Raw genomic sequence first — 25,939 nt, 5'->3', positions numbered from 1 at the left:
TACCGCAAAAATCATCTTTTTGGAATCAGAAAGGGTCATGGATTCAAAGTATAACTGCAGTTTGTAGAGCCATTGGTCTAAGATGCACTTATTGCGCTGACCACCATAAGAGTCAGGGGGTTTAATTTCCAATTTCTTTGTTTTATTGGCTTGTAAAAGACGATAAAGAGTTTTAAGGTCGTCACCTTCTACCTCGGAAGGAATGACGTCTTCGTCTGCTGGTACTGTTGCTGAAACATCTGCTGCTGGTACAGAACTTGTGTTGGAGTGGCAATCCGTGTGAAGCTGCTGGATCCGAGAGGCCAAGGATGCCATAGACTCCTAAAGTTGCTGTTGGAACTGCTATTGGAGTTGCTGCAAAGCTGACTGCCATTCCGGAGGGGCTGGTATGTCAACAGGTTCTGCCATGAGAGGAGATGTTGATGTAGAGGCTTCAGGGTGATGAGGCTCTGGGGGTTTTTGCTGCTGATGACGCCGCTGGGCTCTAGTAAGAACCATCGGCTGGAGGGTGCGGCATCTGTAAATCCCGAGAGGAGAGGCTACGTACTGGTGAAGCGCCTATAACCGTAAATGAAGAGGGATGAATGTCTTCAGAATAAGTGCAATATTCATGAAAGATGATGCTACACTCGGGGAGGATAAAACCCCAATAAGGATGACGCCTGAGCATAAAACAATAATGATCCAGATCTTGTGCAGAAGTACGAACACGGATAACCCACACGTCGAATTCTCGGAGGTGAGAAGTCGGTGTGGCTATCTGTATGCGGTAATGCGTGGGCTGGAAATAGGGAGGCACACTCACTGGAACAGGGGCTGGGACTGGTGGAGAAACACGGGTAGGAGAGGGCACTATGGACTGAGAGGGTGTATCCGGTAAATAACTGAAGTCATAGGTTTCCTCCTCTGCCATAAGCCGTCGGAGAAGAGGGTAGTGTGTGTCCACGTGATCCCATTAAAAAAAAGGTATTGGCCCCGGAGGAGTGGAGAGCCCGAAAAGGAATAAATGGCAGGTTGCTGATATGTTAATACTCCACTTTAGGTGAAATATGTATACCCAAGACAATGGAAAGATCACACCTGAAGTAGGTTGCCATAGTATTGCTGGAGAAGAAGCACCAAGGTCGCCGTCAAGCCGCAGAGAACACCATCATAGACCGCAGGAGCCTAGCAATGAAGAAGGCTGCTAGTTGGTGCGCAAAAGATCAAGGCAGGTGCCATTTCGTGGGAACCCGAAAGGTAAGTGTTTTTTTTTGAGAATGTGCTGATCGCTGGCCGTGGGATACTCCTTTGTTTTTTTTGTTTTTTTTTAAATGCGCTGGCCGGCGGCTTCACGTCGGGTTCTCCCTTACGGTTTTTTTTTTTTATGTGTGCGCTGCTGTTCCTCGCTGGCAGGTTTCCTTGCGTGCGCTGGCGCTGGCCGTTAGGTGCTGGCTGCCGGTTGCTTCACGTGGCTGGTGAAGCCACGTGTAATAAGGCTTTTGGTTTTTTTTTTTTTATATGAAACGTCACGTTTTAAAAGAAAACCTGAAGAGGCAAGAGACCGAAGGGTGGCGCCCCCTGTGTGGAGAGATATGCAGCCCGAACAAAATGCGATGAGGGCCTCCAGTAGAGCACAGCATACTACAAGCACTTAGATGGGTCTGTGATGTGAGTCTCTGGTTCCCATCGTTTTTTTTTTTTATGAAATTGGGAAAATGCTTAATCAAGCAAAATTGGCAAAATTGGGTAAAATTAAATGGGGCATTCTCTCCTGCTCTTCCATTCAACACTTGCTACACCCAATTTTAGGGTTTGGGTGGCCTGATTTCAGGGTTAGGGTTTGGACTGATTTTAGGGTTAGGGTTAGGGTTAGGGTTTGGGCATCTCACAGGGCGGAAAAAAGTTTGCTCTGATACCACTGTAAAGCTTTTATAGCTTTATTAACATGATTAAGACTTAATTAACAAACATAAGACAAATGCTGATAGAAAGATTGAGATGAGATATTTGCATTGAGACAGGGGCCTTTCTTAAATAGAGGCCGAAAAATTACAAGTGAAGAGACACATCCCTGGGAAGGGGTGTGACTCTTGAGTCAACGGTTATGTCCTTTGGACTTAGGGGTGTGCCTTTTAATGAATAGACATGTCCTTTGATAGTGACCCATGTGTAAGGGTGTGACCCTTCACAGGTGTCCTTTCAGTTAATAAGGGATTAATGGGTAATTAAGGAGAGATTAAGAGAGTTAGTCACAATCGTGACACTCCCCCTGCTCGCGAACCTACCGCCTCCACCCCTTCCTCCTTCGTGCAACACCTGCCTCCCTCCTCTCTTCATCTCCCTCCACCTTCGTCCTCTCCTCCCCTCCCTTTCTCCTGCGCACTGCGCCCCCCACCCCCTCCCCCCCCCCCCCCCCCCCCCCCCCCCCCCGCGGGGCATTTCCGCCTCCTGCCCGCCATTTTTTCAAGGTGTATTTTCCTGTTTTCCGCCCTGCTGCCCCTGCTCGTGTGCACCTTAGCCCCCATTTCGTCCCACCTCCTCCTTCCCGTCCCTGTACAGCCCTTTCTCTCCACCTTCCGCGTCTGTGTCACCTCCTCCTCCCTCTTGTGAGCCCCCCTCTTTGCCTTCCCCTTGCACTTCTTCTCAGCAGGTTTTAGGATTCGGACTGCTTTCTTTCGACAGGTGTCAGCTTCCTTTGATCTTCAAGAGGACTCCACGACAGCCGCTCTGTCATCCCTGACCAAGGCTGCCGCCCCTTGACCTCCAGCTCCTAGCATCAAGAGTAGCCTCCCTCAAAGCCTCAACATTGGTTTGCAAGATTGTGGGTAACCGCCCAGTGCACAGCCAGCTTCATGACTTGCTCCAGGCCAGCCTCCTTCCCGAGCTAGGCGAAATCATAGATATCCACACCCTTGGGCGTGGCTACTACCAGGTGGAGTTCGACACCCCAGCAACTTTGGACCACGTGCTTCAGCCAAGCCCCATTTCGTTACCCACAGCCTAAGCGTTTTTTGCACGTTGACAGCATGGATTTGATCCCACCTCCAACCCTCTAGCTGTAGTGTCTGGATTCCCGGTGACAATCTATTTTCCACACCTCAAGGAGGAGTACCTTCCACTTATCCCCATCATTGGGAGAACAGTAAGGCAAGTGTTTGAATCCCTGGCGACAACCACCTTGATGTTGGCGCGGGTGGTTGGGATTTTTCCTTTACTCTCCATCAGCATTTCCTCTCCGGAGACAATACCGCATGTCATCTCTTTTTGATGCCTCTGGGGGGGACCCCGTCCTTCAGTAGGTGGAGTATTGAGGCCTCCCTAGACAATTCATTTGTCGTTTGATCGGTCACCTTGCTAGAGCTTACCCTCATCGCCAGTCAAGGTGAGCTCTACACGCTGGTCCAGCCCCTTCTCCCCCCACAGAGTAGCAAGAGTGGGCTGAGCACTTTAGCGCCACCTCCTCCCTCCTCTAGTAATACAAAGCCCCAGCACCCTAACCCTGACGTCGAGGATGGGGATAGGTGGCAAACGACAGGGTGGAGGCAGCACCGACGCCCAGCCAGAGCAACGCTCCCCCACCGCCAACAAGCCAGACAAACCGAAGGGACCTTAGCGGAACCAGTTGTGTTAGAGAACCATTTCGAGCATTTATTTCAGGATCATCCATTTGAAGTGGAGGCCCCACCCGCCCCCCAAGAGGGTCCCAACGTTAGGTCCAGCTTGGAGACCCGTCCCACGTACTGGTACAATGCCAATTTTCCCAATTTTTGAAAACCACCTCCCCCCCCTCCTCTCTTCGGTGCTTCCCTCCTTTGATCCCTCCCTCCCCCCTCAGCCTCTTCCCCTTCCTCCCCTCAAGAGGCTCCTCAGCCTCACCCTTTTTGCCTCCGCCTCCTCTCTAGAGCCTCCTCCACTCCCTTACCACATCCCCCCCCCCCCCCCCCCCCCCCCCCCCCCCCCCCCAAAACTGTTGGGCCATGGTAATGACCTTGTTGGAATAGGTCAAAACAGGCGAACCATTCTAAGTGAGTTTGTAAAACTCATCCTCAAGATTGATCATATACTGTGGAGGAAGAAAACGGGCCTTGAGAAGTAGCCCAATCCAAGTGCTGGCCATTGCCATTGTAAAGCTTTACTGCTGTTATAAAAGGTGATCTTGTCCAACTCTCTCATTCTACTTTGCACTCTCATATGTTTACTGTTTATGCTTCCGCTTGTGCTATCTCCTTCATAAGCTGCATCTTCAATGAATTTATTTGCTCCATCATTGTTCTCAAGAGCTCTTCTATGCTTGGCGGAAGCATACTTTTGTTTGGTGTGTCGCTTTGGAAGCTTTGTGCCTCCGTAACTTCCTGCTAGCTTTCTTCTTGATGCGATATCTGTCCCGACATGGAGCCTAGGTGTTTTTTCCAGACCGCAGTATTACCATCCACCAGAATCCAGATGCTCTCACTTCTTTATGTAGCCGAGTCGGGTCACCAACTTGATGCTCTAATACCAATGTTACATGCACTGAGGTTGGTCGTGGTAACGCACAACAGGGCCTTCTTTATACCTTTATGTGGTGAGATCTTTAGCATCCATTCACAGAGTAGAGAGAGAGAGAGAAGAGAATAGAAGAGAAGTAGATGACACAATATTGGGTCCGAATTACCCACTGAAGGCCCCCCCCCCTGCAAGCAGGAGTATTTTATTATATTACTTCTTTGGAGAAATGCTGTACAATGCTTAAGAACAAGCGATATGACTTCCCAACGCAAGGACAAGGAAGACCGTATGTCGCCTGAGTATCCACCAATCCAAGGGTGCTGCAGAAGACTCTTCGGGGCCACTTATGCAAGTCCAAGATACCTATAGGACTGCACATATGCTGGCTGAGAATGGAAGAGGAGCTTCAATGTTAGCCTCGAGAGGATAGGAGACTTGTTTGCTGATTCGCTGACTTGAGACTTTTCTGATAATGAATGATATTATGCTGATTTTATGCGCTTGCTTATATAGTCCCAATGGTTGTAGCTTTGACATAAAAAGTTTTCAGTCCCACGCACCTGATACAAATGTATGGGTCAATCATGGGGAAAACTGTACACATTCTTTTTGACCTTGGGAGTACTCACAACTTTGTGAATGCCAAGCTTGTGCAGAAGTTGGGAGTGGAGAAACAGCCAAGTGATCACAAATATCGTGTCAACATGACATCGGACACAGTTTTGGGATCGGCAAGTGTCTCAAATGCCTATAACTATACATAGCTACTTAGACCCATTAGATTTCATGATTATGAGTCTAGATAGAGTAGATGTTATTATAGGTAAAGAGTGGTTTCATAACTACGATATATAAATAGTTTGGAAGGGTCATAAGGTATCTTTCGTCATGGATGGTGTCCAATTGTCTACACGGTGATTTTGATGTCCCATCCACTACTCTTGTAAACTCAGTTGAACTTCATAATATGGTAAAGGATTCTAAATATGAAGTGTTTCAATGTGTTCTAGATACCATTGATAAATAGGCTTAAAGGTGTTTATAGCAAGTTAGCTATTTATGGCGTAGTTGTTACTATGTAAGTGAGGACTTGGGTTATTATGAGACATAGTTGTGTGGATGCACCACTGAAGGTCTGGCTTGAACCAGAGAGCAGACATGCTCATGCCGTGCACAATGGCGAGTACATTGGTTGGTGTGTCGAAGGCTTTCGGGAAATCTTCAGTAGTAGGTCACAACATCAGAAATTTTTGTTGTTAACCTAGCCTTGCCACCATCTGCATGCATCACCATCATCAAGTGACAAGATGCAAGCATGACCACCTCCCTATCTAATCTATGTACGGGTGCAAAATAAGCTGCAAATTGATGTAGCCATGAATGTAAAGCGTTAGAATCCATCTTATCATCATACTTACTGAACTAGATTTTCTTGGGTGGCTGTGTGGTTGATATAGGAGATTGTTGAGCTTGGTTGAGGATGACTACAAACTCCAGGTTCCGGCATACATCACCATCCTTTCAACAATCCTCCTCAACCAGTCAGCAGGTGAGCAGCCTCAGCCTCTATTGGCAATTAGCCGCTATGTCAGCCCATAAACGCACTAGCTCCATGGCTCTTTGGTGTGCTGCTTCGTGGGGATCTTCGGGTGGAGGGACTCACTACTGAACACTTGCTTGCAAGACTCTCCAGATCTCTCGCACATTGGGTACTTCGGATGCATCTTGATCTAAAGGGGTTCAAGTGGCCACCTGGGACCATGAATCCTCTTCCATATCGCAATAGTTGGCAGCTCTCGATAATTCTACCAGAGCGTGAAAACTATCCACTACAGATGCATGGGTAGCTAGAACAGGTATTCCCTGGAGCACCAGTAAACTATCCACCACAGCAAAAAAATAAAAAAAAGTAAAAAAAAATCCTTCACCGCCTTATCAAAGCCAAAGCTGGGATACCAATGTTACATACATAGCCGAAGAATGCTTATCAGAAGTGTATAAAACTGAAGTGGAAGAGATTAAGTGCAGAAATAGAGAAGAAGGTACAACACCTGATATTTGCTTGTATTGCTGAATTATACAAGGTACAGTAGATATTACCATTAATTTGTTAACTTGCCTAAGTGTCTGGATTTTATGAGAGCTGTGTTTTTCTGTTCCAAGCTGACGCGAGCTTCCACACTAAGCTGTTGTACCTTGCCGGGGCAGTTGCCTTTGGAGCTTCAGAGGATACATACACCGATCCTCTGCAAACCTGGGTCAGCTAGGGCTTGCGTGGGTTCTCTTTCTTGAAGGAAGGTTGCTTTTGTCTTCAAGAACTTCAAATGAGGCGATAAATTCCAAAATACCCTTTACCTAGACCCAACTGGCAATTGGCGACCTGCTGCCCCTGGACAGAACTTGCTCAGTGCTCAAACGTCCCAGTTATGTCAACGTGGCCCCCTAACACAACAGGTGCATGTAACACCTATGTTGCCATTTATCAAAAAATTGGACAACAAGATTTAAGTATCACATTTTAAGCTCCAAAAACCTCCTATTTGGCAAACAGTGGGGACCGCCAAAAAAAACATCTCAAACCATGGAAGAAGGATACCAAAAGATTGCCATGAGGACAAGGTCACAAGCTGCTGAAAAAGCAAAGAAAAGAGAGGGAACAATCTCCAAGAGGCTGTTGCCATTTTGAAAACAAGAAGCCACAACAGCAGCAACCCGTTTTAGGGAACACCTGACCGGCTGACCGTTGGTGATGTCAGCACTGCAAGGCAAATTCTGAGGCAGTCCACAGTGAGTATGCAACTTCTGCTGAACATTGGCTGCGGATTCTGGTAAAGAAGGCCTAAGAACATTGGGTTCTGAATGCATGAAAGTGGACGTCAGCATGGTTTCCCAAGATGCAGATGACTTCAGAAGTTTTTCAAAGAAGGATTCCTCTACAATCAGAAAATTTTGCTGTGAAACAAAGGCAATGAATTCAAACAAGTAAAAGCAGAAGCAAAACACAGGTGCAACTCTGGAATTGCCAACTCCTAATATTGGACAATGAGGCTCTTTGGACCTGCAAGTCTTGACTCATTAATGCTGGTGGCAGTAAACCATGAAGATGATTTCTGTCGCGCTCCAATTTTGTAAAGGCCATCCCCTTATTGTACTTTGGATTTCGCAAAAGATCAATTCCACTGGAAACAAATTCATCTAAAAATGAATCAAAAATTAATCGCAAAACCCAAGCTGATTACAACTAGCAATACCCTAACATCAATGAAGTAAGGAGTGACAATTTCCAACAATTTGATTCCCCTCAAATAAATGTAACCATTTTTTTTTAAATGCAAGCTTTTTGTCTGCAGGCCCTTGCCCAAGTGGCTATCCCACCATGTTCGCCAGCTTGGGCCACGAGTTCAAACCCCTATATTTAAAAATAATATAATTACTCTCAAAAAGAAAAGTGGATGGTATTTTTTTTGCCAATGAAAAAGTTGCTTCCAACATGAGCTTGAACTACATTGAAATTTCTAGCTATGATCAAAGCGTAACTTAAAGGTCTTGATCTACTTAGGCAGTACTCCATTTTGAACTCAAAAGAAATAAAAGGTGTCAGATAAAAGCATGCTTTTGTTAACTACCTCACATGTGTACGTCAATAGACAGTACACATGTTTTGAACCTTGTAAAAAAAGGAACTTGATGCTTTCATCCATGGTGACGAAGGCATCATTTGTCACTGATTGTCCCCTAGTGTGGCTATCCCCCCCTCATGCAGTCTCGCATATGGAGTACACCCCTCCTTTCACATTCTTTCCCTATTGAGGGCTAAATCTGCTGCCATAATTGTACACCCTTTTTTTACAGAAAGGACCTAACTTTTGCGAGTGTTTTTTTTTTTTGGAAAGGGGGGGGGAGGGGGAGGATGATTGATCTAGCAAGTTTGGAGAAAAGTAGACATACTATTAGCTGCAAGTATGCATCTATGCACAATTATTATATGACTCCTTCGATCTGTTTGATTTAAAATTAAAGATTACAGGGAAAATGTCATCATTTGGCTATTTATATGGTTTTCCCCAATTTCTCGTACCCAAATGTGGCCAATTTCTCACGCCCAATTGTGACCAGTGTGTGGATCTGAGTGTTCTGGGTCCAATTCTGCACTTTCCGAGGTGCCAGATTCGTGCCCGAAAATGCCACTGCTGTACATGTTCCATGACCGGGCGAAACCTTTGTTTATTTCATTAAATTTTCTCTGTAATGTTATAGCCTTTGCAAGTTCACACTCAATGTGGCCAGTTTGTCACGCGCCCAATTGTGACCAATGTGTGGATCCGAGTGTTCTGGGTCCAGTTCCGCGCTTTCCCATGTGCCAGATTCGTGCCCGAAAGTGCCAATGTTGTACATGTTCCATGACCGGGAGAAACCTTTGTTTATTTCATTAAATTTTCAATGTAATGTTATAACCTTTGCAAGTTCACACTCACTTAAAATTAGGCCGACACTTTATTAAAGTGCCCAGGGCCCAAATCCACTCAACACCAACCCTGCTTGGGCACCCAAGTGACCATATGGCATGGACTAGACACCTAGTAAGTGGCCCAAGCCAGCCATATGGCACAAGGTTGGTGTGGAGACTGGCAAGCTCAAGCACGCCTCCTCCTCTCTCCCACGTATCATTTTCAAGCGACCATCCTTGTGCAGGCTCTCTTCATCCTACCAAGTGCTACAGGCATCCTTTTGCAAAACTGAGCACATATCTGTGATCAAGAGGTCTCATTTCATCCCTTGCTGCTGCAAATCGTCATCTTTCACTGCTACCCAGCTGATCCTCGTTCTTGCTCATGGAGGGCTCAATTTTCATCTGTCGGTGAAATCGAGCATATATTTGGGATCTACAAGCTGAGGGCGCCCCATTCCATGCCTCAAACATCAGTTTTCTGCAAACCCAAAATTTGGTGTCACCATTTGGCCACCCAATTGGTCCACCCGTGCTTTCTTATCATGTATGTACATTGGATTCGTGTCCATGGCAGTTGTTTATGCCGGGGATTGATGCCACTCATGTGATACTATAGACTTGGCTTTCCGTTGGGACTTGTGCCTCCGTGTACATGCCCGGAAATGCTTGGTGGATTGGTGTTCCATTGGGTCTGGTACCTCGTGTACTTGCCTGGAGCACGTCTATTTTGGTATAGTCTCATGAACGGGGATTGTCCATACCAATGCTGCATTGCATAGCATCTTTATGTGCTTGCTTGCAATTGAAATTGCATGCTGTTTTCATGCTTGCTTGACCAATGTGTAGTTCCAGGTAAGGGGACGCCCGCGCGTGAACCGTGCGTGTGAAACTGTCTGCTGACATGGTTGTGTGGCATGTGAACAGGTGGTAAGTATTACCCAATCTAGGCTCAAGTAGCCCTTAGGACTTATCCAATATTTATAAGTGAGTGCGTTCCCACTTCATTAAAGTTTGGGCGCCCAAAAGTCACTTATAAATTATGACCGCTTCCAAGTTCACACTCACTAAAGTCTCGAGGCGGACAAGACTCAATGTCCAAGACCTGATCCTCCCCTTTTACTCATAAATGGGCATCTCTCCATGTCCCTTCACCTGATTGGACCCCAATTCACTTACTTATTAAGAGAAAATTCTTTTCTCTTCATGAAGATTTTTGGAGGCTGAAAACTCTGTTTTTCCACCATTTCTCTCCATAGCCATACCCAACTTGCTAGGGTGTTTTCCAAGCTTCCAAGAGTGTTTCCAAGTGCTAATCACTCTCCTACTCACTCCCAATGACTGAAATTTAGTAAAACAGCTCTCATTTTTGCTGTAATTTTTTGTCTTTTTGCTGAAAACCCTAATTTCAGCCTTCCTTTCTCAAGTTGAACCATAGGGGAAGCTTTCCCAAGGTTCCCTTCATCCTCTTGAAGACTTTTTGTCGTAAAGAAAGGCGACAAATCAAAGATCTCAACACTCCAAGGACTTCCATCGCAAAGACTTCCGCTATCATCGACTCTACTTGCTATTGGTAAGCTTTTATGTTAAATATGGGAGCAAGTAGCAGGAGGGAGGAACCGGATTATAAGACCACATACAATGTGTAGTATTCTCTTGTCCTACGTGCTCTCTTGCAAATTGTTGCTACCGTGTGTTGGTGGAACAATAGAGAGCAGATGGTAGGGAACATGGGCACTTGAGAGGGTAGTGTGGGTTGCAAGTCTACATCGACAACCCCTTGTTTGCAATACTGTATTCATATGCATTGGTATGGAAATCTGATCAGAAATACCCATGACACTATGTACTTGATTCTCCCAAGATTAATATACTTTATTTGAGGGAGGGGTCGGCCGTTCCGGCTCATTGTGTGTCTCTTATCGATTCAGCAATTTACTTCTTGTATTTGAGCAAGTGTCCATCAAATCTTAGTGTATTTAAGTGTATTGATTAGCATTGTGTTCAACCAAGTTACATTGGTATCAGAGCATACGGTTCTCTTTCACTTCTATCGTGAGAGACGATCACCATGAACACTAGCTATCTCTACACTTAGAACATTATGGACAGCCATACAATGAATGTTGGAGATGCTAATACAAGAGGCAGGGACAATGAAATGCATGTCTCCAATGCTTTATAGGATGAGCAAACTCATGTGATGCACAATAGGGAACATGAATATGTGGGATAGCCGTCCCGTAGCAGAGAGAAGATGCAGGAAGAAGAGTCCATAGTCTTGAGGGCTGAACTTACTCGTATGCAGACTCTTCTCCATGAACAAAAAGGAGAATTAAATCTCTACCGCCGCGAGGATCCATTGGTACATGACCGTTTGAAGGCCAAGAAAGCTAAATCTTATATGGATCATGCAATGGCAATGATTACTCAAGAGTTGCACATGCAACCAAGGGATGCAGCACGTGCATACTTGGCTCATACTGAGGATGCCTATGCAGAAAAGGCAACCATCCCACATGTCTTGGAATCCCCACAAGTGCCCGAACAAGAACTTATGTCTAAGAGGATGAATCTCCATGCTATGGGAGAGGAACAATCAGTGACTTCACGCCATGCAGGAATACCTTATGTAGCCCGTGAAGGATACAATGTTTATGGCAGTGGTCAAAATGTATGTCAAATGCCATTGCCGGCTGAAAATGTGCATGCACAACACATGCATCATGGGCTGCAATTTTCTGTTGGTGCAGGTATTCCGCGTATCTCTCATGCCACTCATGCCTTCGAGTGTGCTCGTGAGGGAGAAGTTATGGCTGAAAATGTATCAATGCATGTTGAGGGGCCAGCCATGCCTCATGCTTACAGGGCACATGTATCTATGCCTTATGCATCACCTTTTGGTCCAAAAATGATGCCAGGCACAGGGGCTGTCCCAATGGACAAACATGGGGGAAAACATGTTGAGATGCACACACATGCATCAAAGTCTCGTGACTTCAAAGCCGGAGATAAATCTGTGAAGTTTGACACATATCATGGGGAATATGATGCATCGAAGGCACTTGCTTTTATTGCCCAGTTTGATATTGATTTCAATGATGAGGATTTCACTCAGAAATCCATGATCCAACATGTAATCATGTTCATGAAAGGCACTGCTGCCCATTGGTGGCTCACGGAGAAGCTCTCACCGAATCCTGTTAGATCATGGGAAGAGTTCAAGGAGAGGTTCTACGCACAATTCTTGCCTCCCAATGCATTGAATGAGATAACAATGAAGTGGGATTGGGTTAAGCAAAATGAGGGGGAATCGGTAAATGCATATGTACAAAAGTTTTGAAAAGTGCTCTTGGAGGTGTCTCCATTTATGCATGTCACCGAGGCGGAAAGGAAGAGAAGGTTTCAATCGGGATTGCAACCCGTGTACAAAGCAGGACTACAAATGTATCCTGGTCATACCTTACACCAATTAATCGCAGCCGCCACCGCCACTGCCACCCAGCAATTGGAACTCAAATTGAGTCGATCCAATAAGGCTAAACCCTCATTTCAAGGCAAAGAGAGGGCTGTCCAAAACCTGCAAAATGATGGACAGCCACCTAAAAAGGACCAAACCCAAGATAAAAATGGTCCAAAGGCTCAAAATAACACTACCAAGAAGCATCCCTTTAAACTGAGAGACTATGGTCTCACTCCGGAACAGAAAAAGCAATATACGAGTGAGGGGAGATGCTTTACTTGTGGTAGCACCGAGCATATTGCAAAGGCATGCCCAAACAAGACGAAGCGTGATAATGCAAATGCATCAAAGCCTAATGTGCATATGGTTCCGGATGTGCAGGGCAACACTTCACATGATAGCAAAGATAGGGTTGTATGTAAAGCTTGGGGACAGCTCAAAGATCAGCCCGCTTTGTTCATGTTTGATGATTGTGAATCTGAAAATTTTATATCCACACGGATGGCAGCTGCTTTGGGTATTGAAGTGGAGGACATGGATCCTCAAATTGAAGCAGGGGCTGCCTTTGTTGATAGAGAAGTGCAGGTCATGCCTATTTTTGGCAAGTTGCGCATACACATTCAAGGCTATGTGGATCATGAGGATTTTCTTGTGGCGCCTTTGAATGGTTGTGATGTATTGCTTGGAAACTTGAAAGCCTTGGCATACACGTATTGATCTGTGCAAGGCTTACAAGACCAACAGGATCACCTTCATGCATAAAGGCCGAGAACATGTAATTGATGCTGGTGAAGAGGGTGATACCATTCCCCTTGTATCTCATGTACAAATTAAGAAAGTAATGAAAAAGAGTGTTTTTGCGTACGTGATTTTTGTACGAGATTATGTTGAGGAAAATAATGTACATGTAAACACTCTTAGTAATGATAGGCTGAAATTTTTGCAAGAGCACAATGATTGTTTTGCTAATGAGTTACCACCTGCACAACCGGAAGATCATCGCATTGATCTTGTGCCGAGTAGCTCACCACCTAATAGGCCAGCCTATCGTGTAAGTGCATCCCAAAAAGAGAAGATCATGAAGCAAGTGAATGAGCTTCTTGAGAAGGGTTTGGTTCAGCCAAGCTCTTCCCCATATTGTTCACCCGTCCTCTTGGTTCAAAAGAAGGATGAATCCTTTCGTATGTGTGTGGATTATAGAGCATTGAAGAAGCTTACCATCAAGAATCGGTTTCCGATTCCATGCATAGACGACATCCTTGACAAGTTGGATGGATTGGCATGCTTTAGCCGAATTAATCTCAAGAGTGGGTATCATCAAGTGCGTGTAGTGTTTGAAGATGTACACAAAACTGCTTTCAAGACAGCATTTGGGCTTTATAAGTATCTTGTTATGCCTTTTGGTCTTACAAATGCCCCAGCTACATTCAATAGAATGATGGATCGCATATTCCGTGGATACAGGAAGTTTACAGGTGTCTTCTTTGATAACATCCTAGTCTTCTCAAAGACCGAAGAAGAGCATAAAGCTCATTTGGCTATTGTTTTTAAAGAGCTCCATAAGCATAAACTCTTCATAAATGCAAAGAAGAGTGAGTTCTTCTTGTCAGAGATACATTATCTTGGGCATATTGTGTCCAAAGATGGAGTGCGGATGGATCCTGCAAAGATTGATGCAATTCGGAATTGGCCCGAATTGTCTCGGTGCATGAGATCCGTAGTTTTCTTGAATTATGCTCTTACTAGCGCAGATTCATTTGGCACTTTGCATGGATTGCTTCTCCTTTAAATGATTTGACAAAGAAGAAGGCCGTGTTCAAATGGACTAATGTAGAGAGAGATGTATTCCTCAAATTGAAAGATGCAACTACTCATGGTCCAGTATTGATCATTCCGGATTTGCAAAAGCCTTTTTGTGTGGAATGTGATGCATCTGGAAATTGCATAGGAGCTGTCCTTAATCAAGAGGGACATGCCGTGGCTTATGAGAGTCGTAGATTGCATGATGCAGAGCTATCTCTTGGCATTTATGAGAAAGAGCTCTTGGCTGTAATTCATGCACTTACTATATGGAAACATTACCTTCTTGGGGCTGATTTCACTGTGAAGACAGATCACCAGAGTTTGAGGTGTTTTCTTACTCAAACTAAGTTGTCAGAGAAGCATATGAGGATAGCCAATTTCCTCCCTATGTTTCATTTTCAGATCTTGCACACCCCAGGAAAGAAGAATGTAGTGGCCGATGCATTGTCACGAAAGCCGTATGTAGCAGCTATCTCGCTTGCCTATCATGGGGACTTGTCTACCATGCGTGATTTGTATCATACGGATGCTGATTTTGCCACTATTTGGGCTGATTTGATGACTGGTCATGCACATGCCTCATATGTGATCAAAGAGGGTTATCTCATGAAAGATAATTGCCGATGTGTGGTGTCTGACATGAGGCAAAAGGTTTTGGATGAGTGCCATGCTCCTCCATATGCTGGTCATAGAGGCATAATGCCTACTACGCACATGATTGAGCGGTATTTCTTTTGGCCAGGTATGCGGAAGGACATAGAGGCACATGTACGTGCATGTATCACCTGTCAAAAAGTCAAATTTAATAGGCAAAAGGCACCAGGTTTGCTTCAGCCATTGCCTATTCCCACGCAGCCATGGGAAAGTATTACAATGGATTTCATTATGGACTTGCCACGTACCCAACAGGGTAATGATGCAATTGGACAATTGTAGACAGGTTTAGCAAGCAAGCTCATTTCTTGCCGGTCAAAAAGACCCTCAAAGCTGAGCATATGGTTAAAATGTATCTTGCACAAGTGTTCAAACATCATGGAATGCCGAAGTCCATTGTGGGGGATAGAGATCCCAAGACTACAAGTCTCTTTTGGCGGGCCTTATTTGATAATATGGGCACCAAATTGGACTTCTCATCAGCTTATCACCCTCAAACGGATGGGCAAAGTGAGGCTGCAAATTCAGCCGTGTTGGATCTCGTGAAATGTTGTGGCGGATCAGAAGTCTTCTTGGGAGAAGTACTTACCGCTTGTGGAATTTGCATACAACACGGTGCATTCATCTACGGGAAAGGCCCTGTTTGAGATTGTTTATGGTAAGGTGGTTTTGCCACCCATCCTTCGCACAAAGGATGAGATATTTGCAGCTGATGAGTATGTAAGAGACTTGGATATTGCTTTTGCTCAGCTGCAGACAGCCATTGCAAGGTCACAAGACAAGCATAAAAAGGCTGCGGACAAGCATAGAAGGCAATTGGATGTTAAAGAGAATGATTGGGTATTGTTGAAATTTGCGAAAGCAAGACTTGCAAAGAGGCCTGGCAAAGAGGGTGCATATCCTAAGCTTGCAACCAGGTACTATGGGCCTTTTCAAGTGATCGAGAAGATCAATGAAGTGGCTTTCAGATTGGCATAACCTAGTCATTGGCACATACACAATGCTTTTCATGTGAGTCTCCTTCGCAAGTATGTAAGGCCGGAGCCCAGTGAAATGGTCATTGAGGATCCACCAAGCTTGAGGAGATCTTGCAACCAGAGCAGATTGTCGCAAGCTTGCTGCACGCAAAGTTGTGAGGCGTTACCTTGTGAAGTTTAAGAACTATCTTCCCATTGATGCTAAATGGGTAGATGAAGAGTTCTTCAAAGATTACCCGCATGTGCCTCAGACATATTTGGATGCTTTTCAGTTGCGGAAATCTGTTTAGAAGCCGGGGAAGATGTCACCATTTGGCCACCCAATTGGTCCACCCGTGCTTTCTTATCATGTATGTACATTGGACTGGTGTCCATGGCAATTGTTTATGCCGGGAATTGATGCCACTCATGTGCTACTGTAGACTTGGCTTTCCGTTGGGACTTGTGCCTCCGTGTACATGCCCAGAAATGCTTGGTGGATTGGTGTTCCATTGGGTCTAGTACCTTGTGTACTTGCCTAGAGCACGTCTATTTTGGTATAGTCTCATGAACGGGGATTGTCCATACCAATGCTGCATTGCATAGCATCTTTATGTGCTTTCTTGCAATTGAAATTGCATGCTGTTTTCATGCTTGCTTGACCAATGTGTAGTTCCGGGTAAGGGGACGCCCGCCCGTGAACCGTGCGTGTGAAACTGTCTGCTGACATGGTTGTGTGGCATGTGAACAGGTGGTAAGTATTACCCAATCTAGGCTCAAGTAGCCCTTAGGACTTAGCCAATATTTATAAGTGAGTGCGTTCCCACTTCATTAAAGTTTGGGCGCCCAAAAGTCACTTATAAATTATGACCGCTTCCAAGTTCACACTCACTCAAGTCTCGAGGCAGACAAGACTCAATGTCCAGGACCTGATCCTCCCGTTTTACTCATAAATGGGCATCTCCCCATGTCCCTTCACCCGATTGGACCCCAATTCACTTACTTATTAAGAGAAAATTCGTGTTTTCTCTTCATGAAGATTTTTGGAGGCTGAAAACTCTGTTTTTCCACCATTTCTCTCCATTTCCAAGCTCTCCATAGCCATACCCAACTTGCTAGGGTGTTTTCCAAGCTTCCAAAATGTTTCCAAGTGCTAATCACTCTCCTACTCACTCCCAATGACTGAAATTCAGCAAAACAACTCTCATTTTTGCTGTAATTTCTGGTCTTTTTGCTGAAAACCCTGATTTCAGTCTTCCTTTCTCAAGTTGAACCATAGGGGAAGCTTTCCCAAGGTTCCCTTCATCCTCTTGAAGACTTTTTGTCACGAAGAAAGGCGACAAATCAAAGATCTCAACACTCCAAGGACTTCCATCGCGAAGACTTCCGCTGTTATCGATTCTACTTGCTATTGGTAAGCTTTTATGCTTAAATATGGGAGCAAGTAGTAGGAGGGAGGAACCGGATTACAAGATCACATACCCTGTGTAGTGTTCTCTTGTCCTACGTGCTCTCTTGCAGATTGTTGCTACCATGTGTTGGTGGAACAATAGAGAGCAGATGGTAGGGAACATGGGCACTTGAGAGGGTAGTGTGGGTTGCAAGTCTACATCGACAACCACTTGTTTGCAATACTGTATTCATATGCATTGGTATGGAAATCTGGTCAGAAATGCCCATGACACTATGTACTTGATTCTCCCAAGATTAATATACTTTATTTGAGGGAGGTCAGCCGTTCCGGCTCATTGTGTGTCTCTTGTCAATTCAGCAATTTACTTCTTGTATTTGAGCAAGTGTCCATCAAATCTTAGTGTATTTAAGTGTATTGATTAGCACTGTGTTCAACCAAGTTACATTTGGTCCTGCGCAGACTGCCACATCAGCAAAACCAGCCTATACGGGCTGTCTAGGCAGCTTGTGTGAAGAGTCTGTTGCGGCCAGAAGGTGTATTGCTGCTGGTCGACCACGTCTACAGTGCTGAATTCTGTTTTGGAGCTGTTTCGGGCAGCCAAAGTACCGGATTGAGTCCTTGGGCAGTGCCCGCGACAACCAAGGAGACTCTAGCGCGGCCAGAATAGTCTAAGGACTAGCTACTACTGGAGATTGGGCCTGGAAATTGTCAAAATACGCAGCGGAGATGATGACCAAATCTGGAAACACAAGAGCAAGTGCAGAAAATAGGCAGCAATGGAGAGAGAGAGGCGTATAACTCTACTGTATATACACAAGATTCCGGAATACAATACAAGAATGGCAAGGGGCTGTGGGGCCATTTTATATGGCCCCAATGATGTAATCGGCCTGTAAAAGGGCAGCCGACAAGCCCTGATCCTCCACGACCAGCCAAGACAGCCAGTCGCCCAGTTGTCAACAGTCGGCCAATGCATGTGTGGGGTCGTGGACCTGTAGCATCAGTCGGCCAGCTCATGGGCCCTCCTGCAAACACTGGGCATCCACCCAAGCCAAGAAAAATAAGGAAAAATATCGGGAAAATACGGGGAGTGAGGAAAAATGAGAACAACACCTTCAAGGGCGGGCACACCCACAACAAAGGCCCTGGTGTCTCAGTAAAGATAGGAGATGACTTCTAACACCCCCTATCAGCTCCTAGCTATGAAACCAACCACAGGGAGCTGGGGTGTCGCCTGAGCAGATCCTGAGATAGCGACTTCGTGAAGAGGTCCACCGTACTATCCTCCGTCAAACAGAACTCTAGCAAGATGTCATCAGCAACGAACTGTTCACGAACAAAGTGCCTCTGGATGACCGTGGGTTCCTCCAGTGGAAGCCCAATACTGCCATGCCCTCTGCAACCTTACCACCTCACAAGCAGCATCACAAGCAGCCCGGTACTCTGCCTCTGTCGACGCGACAAGGCAAAAGATGGCTGCCTCTTACTGCTTCGTAAAACTGCTCCTGGGCCTGAAGTAGATCTCCTCGTGTCCGGATCTCCTCCCCAATCTGAGTCACTCCAACCGTGGAGTCGGACTCCATCAATCGATCCCCCTCCTTTGTAAAAGAGTCCATGATCCTTCGCATGCTGCAGCAACCACAAGATACGCAATCCTACCTCCCAAAGAGTCATCTGCAACCATGAGCTCAACTGCCTCATCAGGAAGCTCCTGTCCAATCTGGTGTCCATCAACCAAATCAATGAACCATTATGCTTCCGTGTCAAAGAGGCATCACACTGCTCACAAGGATCAACACCTGTTACAGTGCAAAGCCAAGTCCTGGAAACCTGCTGAAGACCACGCAAGGCCTTCTGAAACCTGTCAACCACCCCCTCTGAATCCGGAACCACAAAGCCTGGAAAATCCACCTCCTTCTGCAAGTAATTAACTGCCACCTGCCTGGCTTTCCGAGAGGTCCTAGTGGAAAGAACACCCTTATCTACAGGAATTTCTTTGTCTCGAATGCTACAAGACATCAGAGCATAAGTTACCTGTTCAGTTTCCTTTGACTGTCGAACACAAGAACCACCAACATCAGTACTGGAAAGTTCCTGCCAACTGCTGCCATCAACTGGCAAGCAATCCTCCATCTGGTCCCGGAAAGCCTGCACCTGCAGCGTATCCACACTTAAGTGGCCATTACCAGACTGCCACTCATCACAAACCTGAGGACCTGGGAGAGAGAGTGCTGAAAGCTTGTAAACTCCATTCTCCACTCCGTCTTCCCAGACTACCTAGCCTGTTGCTTTGTCCCGAAGAGCAACAAAATGCTCATCAAACTCCACCCGTACGCCAGTCTTGCAAACCTGATGCACTGACAACAGATGAAAACCAAGTGTGGGAACATACAACACCTGGGAAGAATGCTTCCCACCCCTGCCATCGGGAACTATCTCCAACCTGCCCTCACTGTGAACTGGGATAGTGGATGTATCCCCAGTAAGAATGTGACCACAATACCTGCAGAGACCTGTAAATCTGAAGGGGAAGGAGTCATGTGCCTGGAAGCACCACTGTCTAGAATCCACTCCCGAGTATCCATTGCGGAGAATCCTCCAACCTCCTCCCTGCCTAAAGAAAATGAAACATCGGTGTCCATCACCTTCAGGTGCACAAAAGCCGGAGTCTTCATGATTGCTGCTGAGGAATCTTCACCCTTCTCGGTCTTCCGCTTGGGACACTGCCTCCAATAGTGGTCTTTCTCACCACAATCATTACAGGTCCTCTCTGCCTTTAGTTTCTCGCGATCAGCGTCAGACTTCTTCTCAGAAGACTTCTCCGATGAAGCCTTCCCTTTCCCCGTGTTACGGCCTTTCGACTGTTGGCCAGTTAAGGCCTCCGAACCTCCGCCCTGTGGAGGGTTTGTGAATCGTTCCTCCTGTTCCAAGACCATGGGCACAAGCTCCTCCCACAAGATGGTGCTGAGCCTGCCACCACTGGTAATCAAAGACGAGTAAAATGCTGAGTACTGAGAGGGAAAGTGCGACAGCAACGTTATGGCCATGTCCTCTGACGATATCTCCTTCCCAACCTGAAGAACTTCCTGCTGAAGAGCCTGCAGCTTGTTAATATGATCCCGCATCGTCGACGACTTTGCAGGGCTCATAACCCGCAGCTGTACTTCCAAGGAAATCCTCTTCATGGGCAATACCCTGTTGTAAAGAGAAGCCAAATGCTGCCATATACCACTGGCCAGCGTCATATGCTTTACATGATTGATTACTTGCGGTGTGTAGTTGAGGAAGATAAATGAACGGACCCTGGCGTTGACACGATCCCACAACTGTGCCTGTGCCCCCCGGTCCTTACGGATGAACGGTAACTCCCCTTCCTCTACTTCCGGCCGTGGAACCCCAACAACGATGAAATCAGCAAGGTCGTAAGACTCCAGCACAGATTCCATCATAACCTTCCATATGCCGTAGTTGTTCCCATCCAACTAACGGTCCACCGGGAACGTGGGGAGTGTAGGGATCTTCACATGCCTCTCAACCATCTCTAACAAATCTGCCATTGCGGGGATGTAATCTGAAAAAGGGTGGGTGGGTGGGAACAAAGAAGAACTTACACCTGCAAGTGGCTGTCCAACAAATCAGCCCGTCGTTCTCTTGCTTCACCTCTTCCCAAACAGTCCCGAACAGTCCACCAATCAGCAACACAACAGTCCCCCTCTTGCTCACACAAATCAAAGAACTATCAAGAGCCTAGGGCTCTGATACCATGTCAAAATACACAACAGAGATGATGACCAAATCTGGAAACACAAGAGCAAGTGCAGAAAATAGATAGCAATGGAGAGAGAGAGGCGTATAACTCTACTGTATATACACAAGATCCCAGAATACAATACAAGAATGGCAAGGGGCTGTGGGGCCATTTTATATGGCCCCAATGATGCAGTCGGCCTGTAGAAGGGTAGCGGACAGGCCCTGATCCTCCACGACCAGCCAAGACAGCCAATCGGCCAGTTGTCAACAGTCGGCCAGTGCATGTGTGGGGTCGTAGACCTGTAGCATCAGTCGGCCAGCTCATGGGCCCTCCTGCCAACACTGGGCATCCACCCAAGCCAAGAAAAATAAGGAAAAATATGGAAAAAATACGGGGAGTGAGGAAAAATGAGAACAACACCTGCAAGGGCGGGCACACCCACAACAAAGGCCCTGGTGTCTCAGTAATAAAGACAGGAGATGCCTTCTAACAGAAATGTTCTCCAGTGCCAAGAATTGAGCTTTCAGCCGAGATCTCGTTGTGAGGGGTGTAGGTTGTGCTAGTATGGGCACACCAAACCAGTGTGTGGGCCTCGACACCTGGGAAAGGCTTGCATCAGTCCAGGAACTGACAAGGTCTGCTAGAAGGCGGCTACGACTACGAAAACCATCTCCGACAAACTATGGTAAGATGATCATGTTTTCATATTTCATTATGGCAAATCTAGCTTAAAAGCCCGTGGAACATTGTACGAGTAAAATAGTCCAATAATATACTTGGTATTGAGGGGGGGTCAGCCCAGGATTCCGGACCCAGTGTGGTGTTCAATGTGTCGTTACTGACCATTTTCTCTTTTCAGTTTCGTCTATGTCTTGAGCTGTCAAAAAGATTTTTTAAGTGTCTAAGTGTTGCTAAACCAGGATACAGTGCCCAATAAGAGCTTACACATTGAAGGGTTTATTACATTGGTATCACAGCACGGTTGTTTCCCTCTCCTTAGTAGGGAAACAATCTTGTGGGTGTTGATATCACACTTGACACAATGGACAGCCAAGCAAGACGTGAAGAGGTGCCCAACTCTAGAGGGTACTTGTAAGCCTAGCGGGGCATGCAGTGACAGACTCAACCACGTGCCCAAGAGATAAAGATATAGAGAGAGAGAGGGGAGAGATAGAAGGGAATAGGGATGTTGCACAGTACACCACATTGAGCGGGGAACAGGCCCCGCCCCCTTTCAAGAATTTATTCAGGAACAATCCATGGGCACGCCGGCCAGGATCAATACAATCAATGAATACAAAACAAACAGATATGCCGATGTAGGATATCCAAGTCGATGTTGATGTCGAGGCACAAGATCTGTGATGCCGAGCACACCACGGGGATGACCGACAAGTATCTCTCACCGGGCTAGTACCAAATCTAATATCCAAATCTGAATCCAATGAATCCAAATCCAAATCCAAGTCCAAGTCCAAGTCCAAGTCCAAATCCAAGTCCAAGTCCAAGTCCAGATCCTAGTCCAAATTCCATGTTCATGTCCAAGTTCATATCCAAGTCCAAGTTAAAATCCAAGTTCATGCCAAAAAGCCTTCATGCTTTTGCTTTGCCTTTTTATGCTTTGCTTTTCTCTTTTTGCCTTTGCTTTTGCTCTTTTTACTTTTATTAAAAAAATATTACTCAACTTTTGGGGCTTTGCTTTTCTAGCTTTAAGGCCTTGCTTTTTGGCCTTAGAGCTGCTTTTTGAGAAAGCACCTTTTAGCTTTTTGGTCCGGCTCAGTCTCCTCTTTCCAATGGTGCCCTTGGCTCGGGACAATCAACCCTGTTTGACTTTTTGCTTTTTCTTGCTTTTTGACCAAGAATGGTGCTTTTTCTTAATCAAACCTTATGGACCCTGTCCCCATGTCTTCTTCCACCTATCTGGTGTCCGCGCATGGATTTCATCATGTGAAATAGAGCTAGGAGGGCCAAATAGTTACGGTACTCTAGTGCTACGCATGCCTCGGATGCATCTCGTAGCCGATATGTGGCAAACCCTCACGACCTAAATGTGGTTTTGGTGGAACATCCGTCTCATGGCAAGGAAAAGGTTTAAGAAGAGGAGCCCAATGCATTGAGGGCTGAATTGGATCATTAAAGAGACAGTTGCCAAGAGAAGAGGAGTTGAAGCTTCCTCATGAGAACCAAAAGGTTCACAAGCTCATTGAAGCCACCAAAGCTGAATCCATGGTGGACTGTACTTTTGACGCCATGGCCAGGGAGTTGGGTGTGAAGCCAAGGGAGTTGACCCTTACTTATTTATAGTATATACGCAATGGAGATGTAATGGAAGGTGAAGTGGGTGTTCTTAAGTCAAAAAAGCCTCCTCGCATAGAGCTGAGTGGTGCCATTTCTCGCAGAACTCTTTTGCCCAACGAGAAGAACCCTCAGTGTGAAACCGGCCTTCAGAAATCTAATGGGCGGTGGAACAAAACACCCACACTCAAAACACTTCATCACCCATGGGAACCTGGAAAAGTAAAACAAACAGGGGAGCTAGAGTGCTCCTGCAAATAATACAAGTACACCAATTGGCCCAAAAACGCAATGGCGCCCCTTGCGGTATTTCTTTACTTGATCAAATATGAGTACAAAGTACAACTTGTCGAATCCTTTACCAATAGGATCCCTTGTAGCTTTTCACCCAGGACTTTCCAAATAAGATCTCTCGCAAATACAGCAAAGCATTCTATAGAGAGAAGGCACACCTGTACGACACCTCCCTGCTTGAAAAGGTCTTCTCCATCTCAACCATGGATCCCACAACCCTTCCCCAAACAGCAGTAGGGCTGTACCAAACCATATGTCCTTCCTACAGTCACAGCCTGCATGTAACCTAGAGAAAACTAGAACCTGTTCACATGAATCCAGAGACATGCTTTCCACACGAAACCAAAGACCTGTATCCGATAAACCATAGTCCTGTATCCCATAAACCATAGGCCTGTATCCTCGTTACCAAAGTCCTGTTTCTTCTCGAAAGACCAATGTCCTCTTTCCATGACAGATAAATCCACATATGCACCATCCAATCATGATGCCGAAACTCAAAGAGAGAAAGATAGAGGATGTGTCAAGCAATCCCTGAATACACATAGGTCCAAGACGAAGAGCAACACACATCTCTTCCAAGAATATCATCCTGTGCATCTTAACTTGATCCTCTGTATCCAAATCTCATAAACAAAGCCTGCGTTGCAAAGAGAGAGAGAGAGAGACTCCTTGGCTGTTAGCCCCTCGGTGCCTCCTTCAGCTCACCTTCTTCAAGAGAGATAGAGAGAGACCCACGCTGACTGCTTCCACACATGCAGCCACCTGGCGTAGAGGACCTCCCGTCTGACACTCGTCTGGTTGCCCAACTGACTACAAAGAATCTCCTACTTGACGCCTGCCTGGCTACCCATCACTGGTTGCCCATCTGGTTCACTACTTGGCTGCCCTGTACTGCCCATCTCTAGTCCACAACCGGCGGTAGCAGCACACCTAGCGATAGCAACGGCACACCTGGCGGTAGCAGCAGCAACAGGTGGCAGCATTAGCATCTGGCGGTGGTGGTAGGAGCTGGCGGTGGTAGCCACAGCAGTACCCGGCAGCAATCCATGCACTCAAGTATAGCAGCACCAACGGTGGCAGCAGCCCTGTCCCCGACGGTGGCAGCAACTACGGTGGCGGCAACAGCAGCAGCGGCAGCTGTACCCGGTCACCCTTGAAGATCCATACGGCGACCACCACACGGCCCCCCATGAATCTCCATCAACTTTCGCCTTTATAAGCATGCGATTCAAATCGCTTTTCTCAAAAAGCCAAAAGCAAGGATTAAAAACGCATGCTCTTTTTTTTCAAAAATAATATTATTATCATCAAAGGTTTTAAAAACCTTATAACCTCAAAATCCCTTTTGTCCCCTTTCACACTTGGGTTGGCCACACTTATGAGTTTCCTTTTCACATTCAACTGATGCCTGTCCACACTTTGCGTCCCATGCCCGTGCCCGTGCCCACCTGCTTGTTGTCCAGAGGGAAAAACACAGGGTTGTAACATACCCCCCTCTTGAAAAATAGCAAGCGTTCTCGATTGCACTCAATAACACAATAAGCATCCAAAAGATTCCCCATATGACCAAAAGAATGCCCCTCCAGTGCTTCTGGGTGATGCAACAATCATCCTGAACAATAAGGCCAAACCATCACGTCAAGGTGACAAAGAACTCTTCCTTGTTCTTTCAAAACCTGCAGCAAAAGTCTAAAACCAAGTGGAAACACGTAACCTGTGTTAACCAAAAAAAAAAACCCTACATAATTCTACATATGACAAACATATGCATGACACATATATGCATTCGCAAACAATATACTCCTCAAGATGCTCTACCCACTCCAAAATAACAGTCTAAGGGTTGTTCGCAAGCCTTACACACATGAATATCCCACAAGACCCACGACTGTGTCAGAATATGCAGCGGAAATGATAACCAAACTTGGGTAGACAAGAGCAAGTAGAATGCAGGAAATGGACAGCACAAGAAACACAGAGAGATAGGTGTGTAAACTCTTCTCTATACACAAGATCCTGAGAAAACTGAATGAGGAAGTGGTGGGGGCAAGGGGCCTATTTATATGCCCCTGGGAGATGAATGGGAGAGAGAAAATTAGGGTTAGAGTTATTCATGTGGGAGACATACACAGAGAAGCAAGGGAGAGAGAGAGAGAGAGAGTTGTGGGGATAAGTCAACTCATCAAGATATGAGTGTGTGACTCCCCTATCACACATGTATATTGCACTAGTACACATAGTGCACTTAGTACATTAAAAGTACTAAGTGTACTATGTACTATAACTTCTGGGCTTGTACACACTATAAGGGTGGGCATAATGCCTTTATCCCAACAACCTCCCACTTAAAGGCAAAGTGCCCTTAAATGAAGGAAAAGAAAAAATCAGC

At 46.0% G+C, this 25,939-nt stretch overlaps 1 protein-coding gene across 2 annotated transcripts in view; it reads right to left on the bottom strand.

Moving 5' to 3' along the window:
- The window catches only part of LOC147635509 (NADP-dependent malic enzyme 1-like), a 130,304-nt gene that overhangs the window by 61,280 nt on the left and 43,085 nt on the right, over window positions 1-25,939 (bottom strand). For both annotated transcript variants that reach the window (XM_086802810.1, XM_086802811.1), the window contains exon 2: window positions 7,529-7,649. In XM_086802810.1, the coding sequence (XP_086658936.1) occupies window positions 7,529-7,649 (121 nt within the window). The remainder of the gene's footprint in view (window positions 1-7,528; window positions 7,650-25,939) is intronic.

Source organism: Cibotium barometz, chromosome 9 (assembly GCF_041138505.1).
Source record: "Cibotium barometz isolate CiBa-2024 chromosome 9, ASM4113850v1, whole genome shotgun sequence".
In the NCBI taxonomy this organism is placed as follows: domain Eukaryota; kingdom Viridiplantae; phylum Streptophyta; class Polypodiopsida; order Cyatheales; family Cibotiaceae; genus Cibotium; species Cibotium barometz.
The sequence above is the reverse complement of the archived record's forward strand: the minus strand, read 5'-3'. Positions and strand labels throughout refer to the sequence as shown.